The 21584-nt window shown below is 43.2% G+C and overlaps 1 protein-coding gene across 1 annotated transcript in view; it reads right to left on the bottom strand.

Moving 5' to 3' along the window:
• The window catches only part of LOC311049653 (protein kinase C-binding protein NELL1-like), a 289822-nt gene that overhangs the window by 180261 nt on the left and 87977 nt on the right, over positions 1-21584 (bottom strand). Inside the window, exons 6-8 of the mRNA XM_084063406.1 lie at positions 15308-15380; positions 13003-13085; positions 2366-2500 (exon numbers count right to left, since the gene is read on the bottom strand). Coding sequence (XP_083919532.1) covers positions 2366-2500; positions 13003-13085; positions 15308-15380 — 291 coding nt within the window. The remainder of the gene's footprint in view (positions 1-2365; positions 2501-13002; positions 13086-15307; positions 15381-21584) is intronic.

Below are 21584 nucleotides of genomic sequence, written 5' to 3'. Positions count from 1 at the left end.
GTTGCTTGTTTTTGCAGGAAATGTACTTAAAACTTCTGGTGATTAGTAGTTTTCGTTCCCTACCTATGTTGAATACACTTATTGTAAGTCGCTTTGGATAAAAGCGTCTGCTAAATGACTGTAATGTAATGTAATGTAATGACACATGTGAAGCCCTATGAATAGCAGTATGGACTTAAAAAAAACACTTTCATGTTTTTTTAAAGTGAATCACTTCCATCACTGTGATGACCACTGTGACCACACCGCCCACTTCACACTGGGTGTGATTTGTTTTTCATAGAAGCCCCTGTATTCTGGAGACCCCTCCCACCGGCTGAATGGAGCCTAGAGCATAATCCTAATTCGGCTATTTTCGTCGCTCCAAACTTCTTCTTTTTTTTCACGAATCCTCTCTACGTAGTGTCCTGGCACTCACACATGCACTGTTTGTCACTTATGAGCTCTGGTGCGTGAACTCTCGCGAGATTCTCGCGTCCCGTGAGATTTCACGCGTAGCGCTCCCCCTCTCCTCAAAACAGTAGAAGAGAATGGACAACAGGGGCTTCTATGAAAAAAATCAAACGCATCAGGTATGTCGGTGAATTATTATGGCCACATCAAACCCAATACTATTCTAGGCTGGCTCTCTCCTTTAACTGCCCGCATTGTATACATAACCTGAACATGGACGTAGAGTAATCACACAGTGCCGAGTGGTGGTGCGCTGAAATAGAGAGAGAGCCCTGTGTGATACCCAGGCAGTTATTCCAGGGGGCCCGGAAGACCCTATACGTTCATGTTCATGGCTGATATCTCTCTCTCAGCATGTGCTACTACTTCTATTTCATGAGTCATCTGAAATGGGTCACCACCACTCCCCCCTGGGGACTCCGCAGTTATCAGTTAATGACATGTCCGCAGGAGGAAATCAGGAGGGTTAACCTATTAAGACCGGGAACGCATCTGTGCCATTTTTTTTAGATTTGAGCTAAAAAGCATTGTTTTACATTTTGGCTATTCAAAAATAGCAGATATACAAGCTCGTAGCGCGGCACCGAGTGCCGCGCCACGAGCTTGTAGATCTGCTATTTTTGAGAAATCGTGAAAATGTGTGAAAATCTTTGAATACATTTTTTTTTCAAGCAAACATTTGTAACTCAAATCTTTGCTTCTGGGGGTCCCTGGAACAAAATATCTTGAGATGGGGGTCCTTGGCCAAATACATATACATTTTGGGGTCCTTGACATGAAAAAGTTTGAGAACCACTGACATAGTTACATAATTTTTTTTCAAAAAACTGTTTTTAGAAGACATTCTAAAAACAGACATTTTATAGAATCGGCTTCAGGTCTTAATGGGTTAAACTCCACCCTGCGCTTGATGTGTGCAATGATGCAGCGAGTCTAATTCCCCTAGGAGCTCAGGAAATGGCCTGATTCGACACATTTTCCAGAGGCCAGCTCGCATGCAAAAAGCCAGGGCGAGCTTGTTAGGAGGTTCTCGTTATGGGGGAGAAGTGGGAGGGCAAAGACGGAAAAAAGAGGAAATGGAAAGAGACGGTTGTAGGGATGTCACTGAAGGACAGGGAGAGGAGAGCTAGCAGGGATGAAGGGGAGACGGGACACTGGCAGACCTACAGTTGAGGGACCTCATCAGGTGACACACCACAATGTCCTGCAGTTGAATGAGCAGCAGTGTGTCGTTCATGATCGATGCGTTCAAAATAACTAGTACATTTTTCGTGAACGTGAACGAGCTCGTTCACTTTCTTAAACTGTTAAGTTCGCGCGAGACGTAAAAAAAACCCTGCTCCCGCGATGGTGTTTTATACACATTATAAAATATACATTAACCACTTTAGCCCTATTTCATACCAAGGCTATTTGAAAATAGCAGATCTACAAGCTCACAACGCGTCTCATCGCGACGCGTTGCGAGCTTGTAGATCGGCTATTTTCAAATATGTTAGTACTTTTACTTTTGGTACTTTAAGTGTATTTTGATGCCAATACTTTTGTACTTTCACTCGAGTACATTTTGAACACTAGAAAATAGCGCTACTGAACGAGAACGTGAACGAATCATTTGAACGAATCATTTGAACGAATCATTTGAACGAATCATTTGAACGAATCATTTGAACGAATCATTTGAACGAATCATTTGAACGAATCATTTGAACGAATCATTTGAACGAATCATTTGCCGCGACCGTGAACGAAATCGTTCGTTCACTGAAATGAACTTTTTTTCCCACCACTACAGACTGTGTTGTGGTGGCTTTGCAGTCGGGCCAATCCCAAGGACAGAGAGAGGAGGAGGAGGGGATAGTAAGGGAGGAGGGGGTGGTGTGGGGGTGCAAGTTGTCTAGGTGACACCCACCTTGCAGGCACAGTTCCTGCAGTTCTCGGGCTCCACCCACAGCTCCATGTCCCTGTACACCAGGCCGTTGGCGGTGCACGTCCTCTCACAGTGACAGCCCTCCAGCTGGGTTAGCCTGGACTCGGCGTAGTTCAACTGCACGCGCACACACACACATAAAGGAAGACACATGAGCGCACACCCCCAAAACAGACAGATCAACATGTTTATGCATGTACGTCATTGGTTCTCAAAGTGGGGTCCGGGGACCCCCAGGGGTACTTGAGGGGGTTCCAGGGGGTCCCCAGCTAAATGATGGACAGGAACCAAATGGACCCTTATGGGTCTGTAACTCTGAGAGTGTACAAATGGAACCAAATGGACCCTAACGGGTCCATTTGGTTCCATTTGTACACTCTCAGAGTTAAATTAACATTGGTTTTACAATGGGAATTGGGGTCCCAGAGATATAAAATGCCATTAAAAGGGGGACCGTAGCCCTAATGCATGTCAAACTGGGTGGTCCTTGAAATGAAAATGGTTGAGAATCACTGCTAGAGAGCCGTAAAAACCTTCTCTTATTGGGGTCCCTGGCTTATCAAATGGGGGTCTGCGGGGTAATAAATGTCAATTAGGGGGTCCTTGACAAAAGTTTGAGTATCACTGATGTACGTGACAGACACACATGCAGACACACACATCCATCCATAGGTATACACATACACACACACACACACACACACACACACACACACACACACACACACACACACACACACACACACACACACACACACACACACACACACACACACACACACACACACACACACACACTAAATTGCACTTGCAATTTAAATGGTCCTTCTGCAACTGCAGATCCATTGAGATCCATTCATGCAGTGAGATGGAGGTAAAGTGCGTGTCATTCAGCTCACGCTCCGTGCCTCAGGCATCAGATCAAACCCTCCCCATGCCTCTTACTCAGTTCTCTATATTCATACACAGTAACCTGGTGAGAAGAAGGTCAGGACAGCTGCGGACTTACGCATCACTTCGCGTACACACACATACTATGTAAAGACACACACACATACACACACACACACACACACACACACACACACACACACACACACACACAAATATGTCTATAAGATACTCATGGGACAGCCCCTGCAACTGACCCCCAGGTTGTGATCAAAGCCCTGTTAAAAGGGTCAGGGCATGAAAGTCTAGCTCCCAGTGATCTAAAGCGGTTTTACAGGTTTGCCTATTAGTCCTCCACATGAACATGCTCAGTGTTAATGTATTCCTTTGTAACTCAGAGAGTGTACAAAATGTAGCCGAACGGACCCTCATGGACGTTTGTGCAATCTCAGAGTTAAATTAACACTTAACATTGGACTGTGTACACTGCGCCCCCGTGTTGCTCCTGAGACCACAGGCAGGGCATTGGAGAGAGGGAGGATGTCGTTGTTCAATGATGGAGAACTCTCGGCAGGATTGTAAAATGTTGAATGTCAGTGAGGTCTTTTTTTTATTCCATTAAGGTGGGATCCTCCACAAGTGACAACCCCACCCCCACTCGATGAAGCGAGTGAGCAGTGGAGGGTGGAGATGTGTCCTGTCAAAGTCCTAAACAAAAGTGTTGGAAAAGCAATTTCAAAGGGCTGGGAGGGCTGCTTCCAGGCACCGGGATTTTGTTTTTCTTTTCTTTTTTGCATTATCATGTTTTGGGTTTGTATATGGTGCACAACATCAAAGGGCAAAGAGGGACTATACGATAGACGTTCAGTCATGTGAATATGTTTTCAGCAAACGCAGATTCTCTGTGTGATGTTCACACGACACTGGGACACATGGCTAGTAGGGGTGGGGATATGGGTATCTCACCATACGATATCTGTGGCGATATTAGGCCCTCGATAACAATAATGTCACGATATTCAATATATTGCGATATCACGATCTATTGCATGAAATTTCACCAACAATATATCACGATAGTCCTTGTATTCAATTCATAAACACATAAAATAGCACCAAACAGTTCAAAATCATCATTACACAAATACAGAGTCGGAAAAAAACAACGTATCACAAACTTTTTTTTTTTTTTTTTAATATAGTTTTTTTCCGGCAGTATATCGATTATTTATCGCGGGAGAAAGTATTGCGATATATCGCGATATCAATATATCGTCCCACCCCTAATGGCTAGTACGATAAAGATAAGAGACGACTCTCTCTCTCTATTTGTGTATGTCTTAATCAATAATTAAAAAAAAAAAATATTTAAAAAGTTCGTGCACTTGTGTCTCTTGTATGTGTGTATGAAAAAGAAAATCGTTTCCCCCCACACACACACACACACACACACACTTCAATGGGCCGGTGGTGAAGAATCTGGGTTGCAGTGTACTCTGCTACCTGTGTTAATATAGCAGTAAAACTTGTGGATATGGAACAAAAAGTTATCAAAATGTATCTTTCTATCTACGAATACGCATTTATTGTCTGTAACAATCTAACCACCTTTCCCTCGCGAAAAGGCGTATGCAACACGTATGCAACACGTATGCAACATACATCTCTGATGCATATCACATAGTCAGAGCCGCGGGCAATTATTCACCCAACATGCAATCGCCCACCCTACCCCACACACCCCAACCATCCTCCCCCCCGTCCCCAGTCTCTCCATGCCAGAGGATGAGAAAAAGCCACTTAGTACTGGAGATGACAGCAACCTCCCTCCCCAACTGTGCGGTCTATGAGCAATGGATGCAGGTGGGAAGCGCTCGGGGTCCGTTCCGGTGTTGGGAGGAACGCGCCGGTGTCACACTGCAGTAGGGTAATGTGCTTAATTTCAACCTTATTTACACTGGAATGACCCTGCCGCACGCCCCACCAGCTGCAATGTCCTTGGGGGTCGCTCACTCCCACACCACTGTGCAGTGCATGCATGTGAAGAAACATGCACGTACATACGCATTGGGCTTACGGCACACTTACACGTATAGATTGTTAGGCCGCAAAATGTGTGCACGCACACTCTCAACCAGCCACCACACACGGTAGAATCACACATGCTCACATGCACATGCGCACACGCATGCTATATAAAGACAACCACACAAGCAAATGATCATGTGCAATGACACGCGAAAACACATGTGTGCACTGCACACACATACACATTTTTTTACAAGCGAATACATACACTCGCCTAAGATTCTCACACATTCTCGCAGTCACCTGCACCCACTCATGCGCATGCATACACTCACTCTAACACACACTCTTACACACACACACACACGCACACAAACACTCCCCGTTTTCTAAATGGTCGACCTGCTCCCTGTGGTTCAGAGTGATGTTGTGACTTACAGATTGCAGGACACCTGTCACCCTCCCGTTGAGCCAATATTGCCGCCATTTGCCACTGTTCTCACCTGCAATCGAACATGTCCTTCACAGTGTGTGTGTGTGTGTGTGTGTGTGTGTGTGTGTGTGTGTGTGTGTGTGTGTGTGTGTGTGTGTGTGTGTGCACGCGCGCGTGTGTGTGCGTGCGTGCATGTATAACGCTGCACACACCCAGACAGAATAGCAGTCACCAAATGTGACTGCCATCGAAGTAACAGTGCCTACACCTTGATGTGTTTGTGTGACATTATGTTCTGAGTGATATTTTACACCTGGCTGACTTTTTTTGGGGGGGGGGCTTTTAACCCTTTAAGACCTGGAACGCATCAGTGTCACTTTTTCATTTGAGCTAAAAAGCATTATTTTGCACTTCGGCTACAAGCTCATAGCGCGGCACCGAGTGCTGCGCTACGAGCTTGTAGATCTGATATTTTTGAAAAATCGAGAAGAGTTGTGCAAATCTTTGAATATCTATATTTTTAAAGCGAATATTTGTAACTCAAATCTTTGCTTCCGGGGGTCCCTGGAACAAAACATTTTGAGATGGGGGTCCGCGGCCAACTACATCATTTTGGGGGTCCTTGACATGAAAAAGTTTGAAAACCACTGACATAGCATCATAAGTAATTTAAAAAAGAACTGATTTAGAACATTTTGTAGAATCGGAACCTCAGGCCTTAATGGGTTAAGGCTTTTTTTCCCGATAGGACAGTAGGCTGACAGGAAATAAGGAGAGAGATGGGGAGTGGCACGGAGCAAAGGCCGTCGGGATCGGGACTCGAACCTGTGACGCGCTGCCAGGCTACCTTGTAGCCTATATAGGTGCCACCTGGCTGACTTTTGATGTCATTTAAAAGAGGTCTATCTGTGTTCATTTCACTGAGGTTAAAAGAGTTGGAAAGAGTTCGTGACGATGCGGAATGGGAAGCGTCTGAGACGCCTTACAGCCCAAGGGCTTAAGGCTTAGTAAGAGCTTTTCCCCGGCAGCTGCCACAGCACTAAATGAGGACAGGGGCAAAAAAACAAAAAACTTAGGAACGAAAAATAAGTGATGGATCTGACAATGACTCTCATTCTATGTATATGCTTGACTCCTCTTTGCACATTTGATAGAGCACTGCTGCTATTTTAGATATGTACAAATTACCTTCACATATGAAACTGCTGTTATTGTACCTGTCTAAGACAAGAATCTAAAGCTAAATCTTTTTTTTTTTTACCCATTAAGACCTGGAACTGTCTCATTTTTAGATTCGAGCTAAAAAGCATTATTTTACACTTTGGGCTATTCAAAAATAGCAGATATACAAGCTCATAGCGCGGCACCGAGTGCCGCCCTATGAGCTTGTAGATCTGCTATTTTTGAAAATTTGCGAAAATGTGTGCAAATCTTTGAATATATATATTTTTAAAGCGAACATTTTTAACTCAAATCTTTGCTTCTGGGGGGTCCCTGGAACAAAATATTTTGATGGGGGCCAAATACATATCATTTTGGGGGTCCTTGACATGAAATAGATTGAGCACCACTGATATAGAAACATACGTTTTTCAGAAAACTGTTGGGATTTAGGAGACATGTAGAATCGGCTTCAGGTCTCAATGGGGGGCAAAATGTATTCAAAGAGTAAACATGACATTGTATTGAGGTTACAAAAATGTTAACAACTATGTGGTTTTACATTTTCTCCCACAATTCCCATCCACCCCTCCCCATTCCTCCCCCCATCCTTCCCCACAAGGCCGGACATACAAACAACAATACATGTACAAAATCAAATAAATAGGATATCTAATTAAAGACACAAGAAAAAACACAAAATTATGTTCAGGGAATGAGAAATAGATTCAAATTTGAGAAGAAGAAGGAGAACTAACTCCTCTTTACATGACATCCAGTATTGTATCATACTAGAGGTTTGGGCCACTGCGCGGCCCTCCCATCTAGCCGCTGCGCGGGGCTCCCGTGTAGGGAAAGAATTACTGGTCTACCTTAAGTCAGTCCACCTTAAGGGCAGGTTAGCTGATTTCATTAGCCTGTTTACTCCGTGACATCGTGTGCAATGGTGGCGAGGCAATAGATGAGCGTTATTGTTATCATTATTACGTTGTCGTCGTTTGCACAGTAGCAGTGACCAGCAAAGATTGCTCTTCAATGTGTTACAGTAGTCGTTCGGTGCAAAAAGTGTATCTATAAAAACTTTATTATTTTCATGTTGTTAGGTAAAAATGTGCGTGGCCCATTTGAGGAGTTGCATAATGATCCAAGGAATCCAGGGGAAAATAATTTTGATTATATGACCAACTGTTCCAAAACGTGAATTTGGCAAGCGGTGGCATTTCTTCCTTGGCCCAATGGGAATTTGCGTGTAAAGTTTCACGGCAAACGGACGCTGCATTCATAATTTGTAGCATTTTGTGCAAAACGAGCCACTACTGCAAATTTTGGAACCAATCGTAACTAATCAGAAAACAATATGAACAATCTGACATATATGTCGTGATCACATGACTATAGAGATTTGCGTGAGGTTTGGACAAACTTTGTGTGATCAACATCAAAAGATTTGTTTTGCAGAAATCTGCATCCTGGTGGCACTATAAAAGGCCGATGTTCTTCCTTGGCCCACCGAGAGTGTGAGTGCCAAGTTTCACGCCGATTGGTCAAAAAGTACCAGCGATTAGTTGTCCACAGACATACAGATGGACACTTAAGGTCAACGGGGGTAGTCCGCACATTCCCCAGTAGTGCAGTGTGCCTTTTTCATCAATGCACTTACTGAAAAATCCAATGTCTGTGTCTGAGAACTTGTTGACAAGAATCCTTTCACTACGTGAGCTACTTTTAATGTGTTTATATGAATTTTTGAGCTTAGCCTAGTCTCCTACAGCGATAAAAATCAGCACAGGGGTGGATGGTAAGGGTTAAGGTTTATTTGCCATTTTTATGGTTCACATAAAAACTAAATTGTGTTTCACACACCCACAGCAAAATGATCAGTGCCGTGCACAATAAAAAGAACGGTTAAAATGTAAACGTAAACAGTTCAAATGTAAATGGATGTAAACAACTATAAAAAAGTATTGTCCTAAACTCCCTAGGGGTATAAAAAAGGACGGCACATTATCATTATATCTAACTATATAAATGGCGACCAACTTCCGCACCCTCGGTGTCCACACCCCACAGCTCTGTTATCGACTAAACAACGCACCGCCAGACCACATGTCGGCAACTGACTCGCCACGGCGGCCGCGCTGAATTTACGCCTCGCCTAGGGGACATCTCACTGCTAACTACACCTTTTCCACCGCGCAACATAATTAATTCTACTCACCAAATGTCGGACAAAACGGAAGGGGAGGCAGCTTCGTACCGTTTACCGTGCGCACGACCTCATCACCACAACAGCACGCAGCCGCTGCGGGGGTTTTTTCCTTTTTTTCCAAACTTTTTTTTTGGTCACCATTTTCTCCAGGCACCATTTCTGGTGTAACGTCGGGTGTTTCTTTTCACCAGCCAATCACCTTTCACGTTGCCACGTCCGTTGCCACGTCGCGCTGACGTACGCTAAACAAGCGCTGCCGTGCGCACAATGCAAACGAGCCCAAAGGCGCGCAAAAATAAGCCGACCATTGCTTACACACAAAGTCAGACCTGGCAACGCAGCCTACGCCAATCATGTGTGAGAGATCTACAAGCTATGGGGCAGAGACGCCACCGTATCTTAGCAACAACTACAGCGCTCACTCTCATTGGTCCTGTCACGCTAAGAGCAGTCTCCAGACAATGGCATCGCAGACAGCTTGCTGTTACTGCTGTAGCCATCACAGGCAGTTGCAGCACGACGGACAGGGCGCTGTGATAGCTGCCATGTCGCTAACGCTAACCTGGTTGTCATGCCTGCAGCGGCTGTGCAATCACTTTCTCAACAATGCACGTTCGTGTGGTGAATGTCTATATTGCTGCTCAGTTCGTCCATTGTACATGGTGTATGTTTGTGTGTGTCTTCTGCAGAACTATGTAGCTCCACAGCAACTACAGTAACTAACGTAATGGCAGGACCGCCCCGTGCAACGCCTGTTAGGCTGCATTATGGTCATGGTGTAGTAATTTCAGATAATTTCGCTCCGATTAGAGCAGTGTTTATCAACCCTTTCACGCCGCCCCCCCCCCCCCCCCCAAATACACGTACTTGATCTGGGACCCCCCCATTCTGTTTGACTCCGTTCCACAAGTAAATATTGTGAAAATAGCCGATCTACAAGCTCGAAACGCCTCACGTTGACAGGCTTTGTAAGCTTGGAGATCGGCTATTTTCTACATGATTGCCTCTTTCTTACATTCTTTGCCAATGTGGCCCATGTTTTCATAGCATACTTTATTGACTACTTCTGTTGCAGAAATGGCCATTTCCTTCACTTTCGGTTTTTTATTGTCTCCGCCAGGCCGAAAGGCATGGCGCAAGACTATGTTTCACCCCCTGTCCGTCCGTCTGTGATAGCTAATCTCTCACATCGTTGACTTGATCGCAGCAAAATAACTGCCCGATGTGGAGAGTCAGTGAGAGCTGGATAAACGACGTAAAATGTGTCAAAAGGAGTCTGTACGGCTGTCCATAAATGAACACATGACGTCGGTGGGAGAGGAGATATTGTGTCTTTTGGACAAACAGCAGCGTGGTGCTGATGTTTGTTGTGTGAAGCAGCTTAATGTCAGAGTGTTTGTGTTGGAGCGCCTCAGTGCGGCTGCAGAGTTCATGTGCAACCTCTTCCACAGACACACAGAGACACTAGAAACTCTGCTGGGGAAAAAAACACTGCTGGGCATTGACTTTCCTATGGACATTGATCTACACACTGCAGGTATATCTGCTACACACACAACATCAAACTACACACTGCAGGTATGATGCAGCGTTTGCATTACAGCCAGCATGCCAGCGTTGTTCCCATATGGTTTCAAGGTGGGCTAAACCATATGGACCCCATGTCAGCAATGTCAGCCGCATCCACTTCAGTCCCAACTGCGATGCCCATGCAGCCTATAAGTACCTTCTACCTGGCCCTTAGGTGGGCCCCAACTAGCCATGTTTATGTGGGACCAAGGCGGGTCCTAACTGCCTTTGCCCATGCAGGCTTTAACTGGGTTCTACCTGGGCCCTAGGTGTACCCTAACCAACCACAGTGCAGTGCCCATCGCTCCAATTGTTGTGACGTCAGGGCTCTCAATACTGCACATTGGTGGAGGAGGAGGGGCCGCAGGGCAACCGCACACATCGCTGAACCAATGGTAGCCCACGGATGTTTCCTCTGTGGATTTACAATCTGCCCCTCTATGCCACATATCATCCGCACTACAGGGTCTTCACTGACCCAGCCACGGCCCCACTGACCCTCATGACGCTACGCCACTTAAACGTGCGCCAGCATGCGCTGGGTTGCCAGGTTTGCACAGCCTGCGCCAGAAACAAGCAACCACCTTCATGAAAAAAAAAAAAAATGTTCCAGGGGTGTCCCCGCGCGTCCCAACACTCCACAGGGGGTCAGTGGACCATCAGGGGGTCCGCGGACCCCCTGTGGACCCCCTGAAACATAACAAATATTATTTCTTCACATTTTTTCCTTTTTAAAAAATACTTTTCCACAGTTTTACTCCGGCGATTTGGGTCCCCCAATATACACACAGCCACGCTGCGCCCCGTGCGCGGCTGGGGTTGAGGGGGGCGTAGCCCCCCGAAACTCTAGTACTATATAATTCAGAGTGTGCATTATGTGTGCTGTGTGCATAGCAAAGTAAACCATGTAGCTTTCTTAGCCTACTTAGCCTACTTGAGCTCATGTCAAACTGAAGCATGACCGATGCAAAGCTGTATATTATATCCTTAAGGCTACTCACAATGACTGTATAATGTATTAATCTATTAACCCATTAAGACCTGGAACGCATCTTTGTCACTTTAGATTTCTTTGGCTATTCGAAAATAGCAGATATACAAGCTCATAGCGCGGCACCTTTTTTAAACAAGGTCAATTTCGCACTGCAAAAAAACATCAACGAGGAGGAGAGTGGTAGGGATTAATGGCCTGTGACTTCACTGCCCAAGGGCCAAGCTCAGATTACTTTTCAGCCTAATTATTCAGAAAACCCCAGACCACAGAAAATCCACTGAATGTTCAAAGTTCAGATTTTTTGGGTGTAATTGAGGTCATAAAACCCCCCAAAAAAACATTAAAAATAAAAAAAGTGAAAATGAATGTCATAGAACCTTAAGGCTATGGCTATGGATTAGAGTTAGAGTTTTACCTTGTGTTATGATAATAATAATAATAACTTGAATTTATATAGTGCCTTTCTGAAACCCAAGGACGCTTCACAGTACACAAAATAAAAAAATTAATTGCCAAAAGCCTGAGTAAATAAGTGTCTCTTCAGTGCGGAATAAGTGTCTCTTCAGTGCCCACTCAACGGTCCTTCTGGTCGATCGACACGGTCACGACTTTTTTCTGTTCTGGCCCCACAGTGGTGGAATGAACTTCCCACTGATGTCAGGACAGCAGAGTCACTGCCCATCTTTCGCCGCAGGCTGAAAACCCACCTCTTCAGGAAACACTACCCTTCCTCTTTGCCTGGCCTACTTGTTGTTAACTAGTTGTAGGAACTATTGTTGTATTGTTGTATTGGATCTATTAGCTCGTGCTCATTTGATTTGGCTATTTTATCTCATGTGTTTATGAAAGTAGATAGCTGATATATTGCACTTTTACCTTAGCGCTAGGTATACTCTTGGTTGCTTGTTTTTACAGGAAATGCACTTAAGACCTCTGGTGATTAGTAGTTTCGTTCCCTACCTATGTTGAATGCACTTATTGTAAGTCGCTTTGGATAAAAGCGTCTGCTAAATGACTGTAATGTAATGTAATGTAATGCGGATGTTATGGATAGGGATGTTAGGGTTAGAATTTTGCCTTGTGTTATAGATAGGGATGTTAGGGTTTGAGTTTTGCCTTGTGTTATGGAATTAGAGTTGTGCCATGTGTTATGGACAGGGATGTTAGGGTGAGTTTTGCCTTGTGTTATGGACGGGGATGTTAGGGTTAGAGTTTTGCCTTTTGTTATGGATAGGGATGTTAGAGTTCAAGTTTTGCCTTGTGTTATGGAATTAGGGTTAGATGTGTGTTATGGACGGGGATGTTAGGGCATTGGGGAGAGCCCTCACTCTCACCTTGAGGGTCATCTTTGCCAGCAGCTCCTGGAGATCCATAATGCCTTGCACCAGGCTCAGGAAATCACTGCAGGTTGGACAGGCTCAACAGAGGAAAAAGAAGCACCAGGAAAGATCAGGAGACAAGAGGGAGAGCAAACAAAAAAAGGATAAAAAGAGGAAAGGGAGTGGGATGAACAGGAAGGGTAATTAGTTTCACATTGTTCATTTGAGTTTCTGACAACCAGTAAGGACTCTGTGCTAAAAACACGGACGACTTCAGCCATTTTCAACCTATATGTTCATATAAGTGGTCCTCACTAATGCTCATTTTAATATGTTCTATATGTTCAAAGCCGTCCTATAGACCATATTCACACGGCGGCCATTTTGCTATTAAGTTAATGAAATGCCACCCCGTTTTTTCAATGCAAAATGCCAACATGTGAATATGGTCTATGAGTCACAGACAGAGTAGATTTTCTTTTACCATTTTATCATGAGCATTAGTGAGGACCAATTATATGAAAAGTGGGTGAAGAAGTCCTTTAAGACCCTAAAGACAAATTGATATAGTATATTTAAACTGCAACTGCGATGCAACGCATTGCGAGCCTGTAGATCTGCTATTTTTGGTGCGCGACACCAGCGCAGTACAAAGTATAAATCAGACATCAGTCCTCTAGTGGAAAAAACAGAATATTAAACATTAATATTAATATTGAAACAGTTTGGCCCTTTGAAATACATAGATTTCTTTATGCAAAATGTATACTGTATTTTTGGGGTTAATTTCTTGTATAACATACTGTACATTCACAACATTATTCTGAAACGTGAGATACAGTATCTTTTCTGCTGCATGGGATTGAAAACATGTTTGATGTCTGTTGTGTTGGCATGTACTGTATGTTTTCCATAGCGTTTCTATGTACTGTATGTTTTCCATAGCGTTTTATGTACTGTATGTTTTCCATAGCGTTTTATGTACTGTATGTTTTCCATAGCGTTTCTATGTACTGTATGTTTTCCATAGCGTTTTTATGTACTGTATGTTTTCCATAGCGTTTCTATGTACTGTATGTTTTCCATAGCGTTTTATGTACTGTATGTTTTCCATAGCGTTTTCATGTACAGTATGTTTTCCATAGCGTTTTATGTACTGTATGTTTTCCATAGCGTTTTCATGTACTGTATGTTTTCCATAGCGTTTTATGTACTGTATGTTTTCCATAGCGTTTTATGTACTGTATGTTTTCCATTGTGAACTTAGCACTGCTATATCGGCTCTCGCTCCGCCGACGGGAGTATTGATAAGTGAAGAAACAAGCTGTGATTACATGCTTTATTGATCAATGTCAGACACACAGGTGTCATCACAAGGACACGTGAGAGAGAGAGAGAGAGAGGGAGAGAGAGAGGGAGAGAGAGAGAGAGAGAGAGAGAGAGAGACTGGCACTCTTTGGCTTCATTTATTTGAAGCTAAACAGATGGAACAATGTGGGTGGGGAGTGGGGACAGAGGGAGTGAAGGGTACATTAAGTTTAAGTTACTGTGTGTGTGTGTGTGTGTGTGTGTGTGTGTGTGTGTGTGTGTGTGTGTGTGTGTGTGTGTGTGTGTGTGTGTGTGTGTGTTCTATCGCTGTGTGGTCATGTTGAGTGGTCCCCGCCAACATAGCTGATTATGCAGAAATGTGTATGTACTGTAGCTCATTACATCTATGTTTCATCACACTTTATGTAATGCTGATGACTCATCTTCTGTGCTCTCCAAAACTTTCTGAAGCTATTACAGCTATCAAGTGTATGGCAAAAAGATAAAATGAATGGAAGCTAAAGGTATATATACAATATCAAAATCATAACAAAAGCTGACTGTCAGCTTTTGTTATGATTTTGATATAGTCTTGCAAAAAGATCAGCTGTTACTAATAACTCCAGTTTATCGATTATGATACCATCCATATGTCTAACTATGCAATAACTACCCATTCTAAATTAAATACAGTTTTCCAGTTATTTAAATGTTCTAAAATATTCTTTTGAAACCTTGTAGCAACAGTCAAACGTATTATTAAAATCACAACCTGTGTGAAGAGAGTGGTGCCTTTGATGAGCCCCGTATTGATGTTGTCATCAATGTTTGTTTATTGGACATACGGACATACACACGGACACACAGACAAAGTCAGATATAGGAGTGGTTGGCACCACTCAACAATGATAACTATTTAGATAATTGATCTATCTATGCAAGCCCTACGGAAACCTAATGGAAGAAACCTTGTCTAGCCCAGAGCGTATGGCCGAGTAATCGCAATACTTACTGCGGTTGAGGTTTGGACACTGTGTGATGAAACCATTAGGAGCAAAGATCAGCTTCACATCCTGAATAATGCCCTGAGGAGACATAGAGAGGCAAGGGGTCCAGAGACAAAGAGACAGACAGAGAGAGAGAGAGAGAGAAAGAGAGAAAGAGAGAAAAAGAGACAGACAGACAGAGACATTGAGATTTAACACACGTATCTATAAGTCTCATACTGTATGTACTCAATTATAAAAAATATACTCAATAAATTAATTCAATACATGTTTATAGTTTTATTTATAGTAAAAAAAAATCACACCCTGTGTGAAGGAAGCGGTGCCTTTGATGAGACCCGTATTGATGTTGTCATCAATATTTGTTTATAGCCCAGCCAATAAGAATACAGAGGACACCCGGACAGACACACGCACACCCGGACACACGGGCACACAGACAAAGTCAGATATAGACTATAGAGCGGTTGGCAATAGACTATAGAGCGGTTGGCACCGCTAAAAATCACACCATGTGTGAAGGAAGCGGTGCCTTTGATGAGCCCCGTATTGATGTTGTCATCAATATTTGTTTATGGGACAGACACACACCCGGACACAGACACACGGACACCCGGACACACAGACAAAGTCAGATATAGAGCGGTTGGCACCGCTAAAAACAACAGCAAGACATTCAACACAACCCTTACTCATCACTATAACGATTAAATATACTTTTTGTACATCTTCTTAAACTGTGTAATGTGTGTTCTTTGTTTGAGTTCCACTTCCAAACCATTCCTAAATTAAGCCCCACATATTGTAATACAAATTAAACTATAAAAAGTGCTCCACGGAGCACAGGTCTCCACCAGGTTAGGTACAGTAGGTTATTGTGGGCCTGCAATTTTGGGAATTCAGTCATTATAGAGGTGAGTGGAATCTGTAGAAGTTGAGCGATTAATGTTGATGAAGTTATTGCACAGGCAAAAACTCTGCTGATGGTGCTATATTAGGCCAATGTGAAAAGGGTGGCATTTCTTCCTCTGCCTAGTGGGAATTCCCAGATGGAAATTATTATATTTACTCCTCTGTGCCCTCTAAAAATATGGTCAATGGTAATTTATATTGACCAGATCTGTAGAGGGCGGTGGAGTAAATAAAATAATTTCCGTCTCGGACACATTACATTTTCTGCCCAAAATGTGTACTATACAGAGAAGGTGAGGTGTTGAGAGGCTTCCCACCTCCGAGAATAGACTTTCAACAACACAAAAAACAGCCTTTGTTTCTGTGAGTAGCGAAGTGGTTTTGTTTATTTTTTACAACAGTTGGAGAGCCCTCACAGGGCAGTGGAATTCCTTGTCTATGAGGCAGAGCAGAGAGCCTGGCAGGGCGTTAGAGAGAACTCGCTAACGCTCTGAACCAGGGCTATCCAATATATAGCTTCTCATTCAGTTCAGTACTGCCTCTCTGATAAGATACCTTTCCAATTTATCTAGTAATATAATGATTGATAGTATAAAAAGATTAAAAAGATAAATCTTTAACTCTAAATCTTTAAATTGATATAATTAGTGGTTTCTTCAATTCATTAAAACAGTACCAAAGATGTTGATCTGTTTGTGTTTCTCAATGAATGCGTATAGTCTTACATTAAAGAGCATTTCCTATATCTTCCAAAATAAAGAATCAAGCCTGTTATTTGTATCCCCAGTTTTATATAATAATGTGATTTTTGCAATTGTCTTTATAATTGAATCCGCGTACAAAGCACACACCCCCTCCAATCTTGTTCCTGTTCATATAAGTCAACTCATAACCATTCAACACTAAGTCAACACCGTTATTATGTTGAATGGTTTCTTGAAGTGCCTTGGGCCCCAAAAGATTTGAAAATCACTGAACTAAAGTAACCGGAAACAAGGGCTTAGTGGTTTCTAGCGAGGCTTCTATTGGCCATATCACATGGTGGCCATGCATTTTACTAAATGGCTACCATGTGATACGGTGATATAATGGTACCCATCATTACAAACCACGGTGTCTATTCATTCAAGCATCCAAGTCAGGGGGCACATGGACAAATACATGTGCACAATGGTACACCAAAATTGTGTTCATGAAAACACACTGGAAGGACATTAAAATTCTACAGCTCGGCTCAGGCGCAGATGGCATTGATTCCTTTCAGCCAGCACGAAATTATGCTTATGTGAAATCCATTTGGAGTGCATTTGGTCGGGCCGGGGATGTAAGCAACACCTGCCCACATTATATTTCACAGAGAAATAAGCCTCGAGCAGAGTAAAGTCGTGGGGTATGGATTCAGGGCAAGCACAAGTGCACACACGTGGGTGCCCGCACTCACAATGGCATTGACATAATGCTTGCACACATCGTTGTGTGTATACAAACACACACTCACATAACACAGAAACACGCACTTGTGCTAACATACACACGCACACACACACACACACACTGTTTGAGTAGCAGACATTGAGGAGCAGGCTGTCGGTGTCGGGAGAATGGGATGGGAATGAAGGTGTACTGTAGATCAGAGATGTGTCGGTGCTGTAATAAAGAACCTGACTGCACATCACCACCATTGATCAGTATGTAACTCAACAAGATCTATAAATCTCTCGCTCTCTCGCTCTCTCTCTCAGTGGTGGTACTCAGATGTTTTATTTAAGTAAAAGCAGCAATACCAAAAGGTAGATATACTCTGACTGTTACACGTAAAAGTCCTGTATTAAACATGTACTTCAAAAGAATCAAAATATACTCACATTTTTGGTGAGTACATTTCTACTAGTTCACGTCACAATGTGACACGTTGTGAACTTGTAGATCGGCTATTTTCTAATAGTTTACAGTAAGTATAAAATAGGGCTTAATTGATTAACGCATGTTTTGTAATCAAAATCAAAATCTGCAAAGTAGTAACTGATGTTTTCAAATAATTGTAGTGGAGTAAAAAGTACAATATTTGCCTGTGAGATACAGTGGAGTAACGGTATAAAGTATTGAAAATGGAAATAAAGTAAAACCTGAAAACTGTGCAGAATTGTAGAAGTACAGCACTTGAGTAAATGTAATTAGTTATCTCTCTCTCTCTCTCTCTCTCTCTCTCTCACCCCCCCCCCAAGCTTTTGTGTGCGCGCATGTAACTACTAAGTACTCGTAATTGAGTAGCCTTTTCATGTGCTTGTACTCTTTTGAGTACAATCTAAATCAGTACTTTAACTTAATATTTTAATTAAGCGCATTACTCAACCATTTTAGGCAATAATTACACTGTAGCCCATTATTATGCTGTCCTGACACAATCAGGGGGATTTCCATTGGAGTTTACATGGTTACATGGACTCTTTTCCCACACAAGGCAATCTTTCTTATAAAGACCTTTAGAAAGCATCACTGAACTAGAGAGAGATTGTTTTGTACGACGTATTCACATGACAAATTACCCCCAGGACCTTATGTAACCGAGTAACTATTACTCGGAGTAGTTTTCAAAAGAGTAATGCTCAAATCTTTAATCTTCAACATGGGTAATACTAAAATACTTCAACTTGAGTAGGATATTCTAGGGCTCTTTTCATTCCACTGGTGTTTCCATCAGGTGTCTACTGTATGTGTGTACAAAACTTAAAGGTGTGTGTGTGTATGTTTGCACACACATGCGCAGACCTGCATGTGCGTTTCACTGTGCTTTGTGACAGACATCCACACATACCACTCCACATGGGTGCTAATTCGACTGCGGCTCCTTAGCCGATGGCCAAGCGCCACTTAATTCATTCATCATGTATGTAGTGTGACAGGACATCTTTTTGTGTGTGGCGCGATGCCTCGGGCAACAACTGCTTAGATTGACACAGGTTTATTGTTTTGGGGTAAGGGCTCATCCTGATATTACCCATCCCCATCTGGTGATGTAAAACATGACCTTTCTTTGTTACAACACAGGCTAAAAACAATCCTAACCTCCACCTGCTCTCTCGCCCCCAGACGAACACGCAGTCTCACTTCCCTAATTAACTACCCCATAGGAATGGAGGGAGAGATGGAGAATGAGAGAGAGAGAGAGAGAGAGGTAAGACAGGGTACAGTCTGAGATGCAAAGCGATAGAGAGGCAGACATATCGGTTCATAGTGAGGTGGACAGAGAAAGCTACATAAAGAGACAGATACAAGGAGAGATGCCAGTTTATGCACCCACACAATGCAACTAACATCATTCAGAATAAGACAATATTCATAGTGAAGGTGCTATCACGTTGCCTAAAGAAATATTCCATTCATATTCTAGTTTACTGCACATTCAATGGTACAGTACATACTAATAATGTGATTAATGACGTGATATGAAAGTCCCATCCAGTCTGTCGCTGCATCCCAAGCACATACAGAGAATACCTGAGAATTTTACAATGCAGCAACATACGTAGCAGGCAGTGGAATTCTTGTTATACCATTCTTTATGTTTTTGAGTAAAATAATGTTATCACTCATTATTTCTGGGTTAGCGAGATGCCGCCCAAACTTTTCAATGGCCCAACTAAAGTATTAATAAGGAATTGGGATAAGCTTAAGCCGGTTTAAATCTTGTTTGAAGTTAGGCATATCTTATTCAGAGTATTGACTTATTAATAATGTAATATTGCTGTGCACATGCATTGCAACGCAACAGACAGAGGCGAAGATGTGGCCGTGGAGGGGTGCAGCGGATCATTCTGCTTACATCAGTTAGAACCATCCTCGTAACTCCTCATCTGCCTCCTTTATGTGGTGTTATGCAACTCACTCAAGCCTTTCAACACTGTCTGCCGTGCTCCGGACTTCAAAGCCATCATTACTGCCTCACATGGTGCGCGGAACGAACACACACACACACACACACACACACACACACACACACCGCAATTTCACAGCGTGCTCTGAGCTTCTCCCCAAAGGTTTTGGCATCATTGGATTCAGGGATTCAAGATAAAGATAATTTATTATGGTGGCTCTGTCAGACAAAGACGCTCCCAGAGGATGAGGTGGAGTGCGGTGGTACAGAGCCGAGACAGAGCGGTTGCTCACCCTCTCTCAGTGAGAGCTCAATATGTTTTATTTAAAAGGCCTAGTTAGCTCATCTTATCATTATCTCTCACTCCCCGAGTCCTGGAAGCGTGCAGATTACTGCTACCGCCACTGTACTGCTCCACCTCCTACAGTATCTCCACCGCTAACCTCAGTTCCATAGCTCTCAGCTGTTTTCTCCGGCTCTCTTTCATTGATTCTACCTCTCGGTTCCCCCCCCTTCTCGTTCCTCTGCTCTCTGTCTTTAGATATGAGGAGGAGAGACCGTGGGTTTTCCCCTTCTTATCACTCAGAGTAAGTGGGCTAGCAAGCAACACACAGGCGGTATTGCAGACAGACTGGAAAAAGGTAAGGTAGGATCAGCAGTGATCTACTGTAGGCACAGTAAGGCTCAGGCCTTATCTGAGTGAAGCTGTGCCTTCCTTCAGCCATGGGCAGATGTTTGTGTATTTGATGTAAAGGCCATCACCTCTCCACTCAAGGTCGACCAGCCTGCATGTTGCCTCAGACGGCTGTCTGGTGGATGTCTTGAGTCTTTTGTTTTGTGAGTGTCAATGTGTATTTTGACTTTCTGAGCTTCTGAGCTTCACAACACACTTCCTTCTCATTTGAAAAAGAACTAGACACTATTTGGATTACGATGATATTATCAGGGGTTAAAACCTTTTTTTATTACCCTGTTATTGTTTTTGTGTTTTTTTTATTTTAATTTTTTGCCCTGTGTAATTGTATTGCCTGTTATGTTGATTGATCTCGTAACATAATTCATATCAAAGTAGGGTGACACCGGTGTTACAAAGCCTATTGTAATACAGTATATAAGCTAAAAGGTGTAAAAACCTAGTCGCGACTGACAGCTTGCACCCTCAAGGACCCCTGGTGGTCCCCGGTCCCCACGTCAAGAACCACTGCTGTAAGGATTGTATTTTAGGAAAGCACCTCTGATACGTTGCGCAACAGGTGTTATATTCAGCGTTATGACAAGCGCGTCTGTCACTTGGCAGTCGAGCTCGCACCAGCTGGGTCTGAGCGCGAGTGTGAAGGAAGTCTATCCTTATTCGCTCCTTTGCTTCACATGAGCCTGCGCGATTCCACAGCATCTGTCTCAGCTGACATTTTTTTAATCTAACTATAAATGCACAGAATCTCTGTATCTGTCTGTGTGTGAGTGTATCACCCGCATATCTAAAGAACCGTTTGGGT

Source organism: Gymnoscopelus microlampas (genome assembly GCF_963454915.1).
Source record: "Gymnoscopelus microlampas genome assembly, chromosome: 1".
NCBI lineage: Eukaryota > Metazoa > Chordata > Actinopteri > Myctophiformes > Myctophidae > Gymnoscopelus > Gymnoscopelus microlampas.
This window is presented reverse-complemented; position numbering and strand designations above follow the sequence as displayed.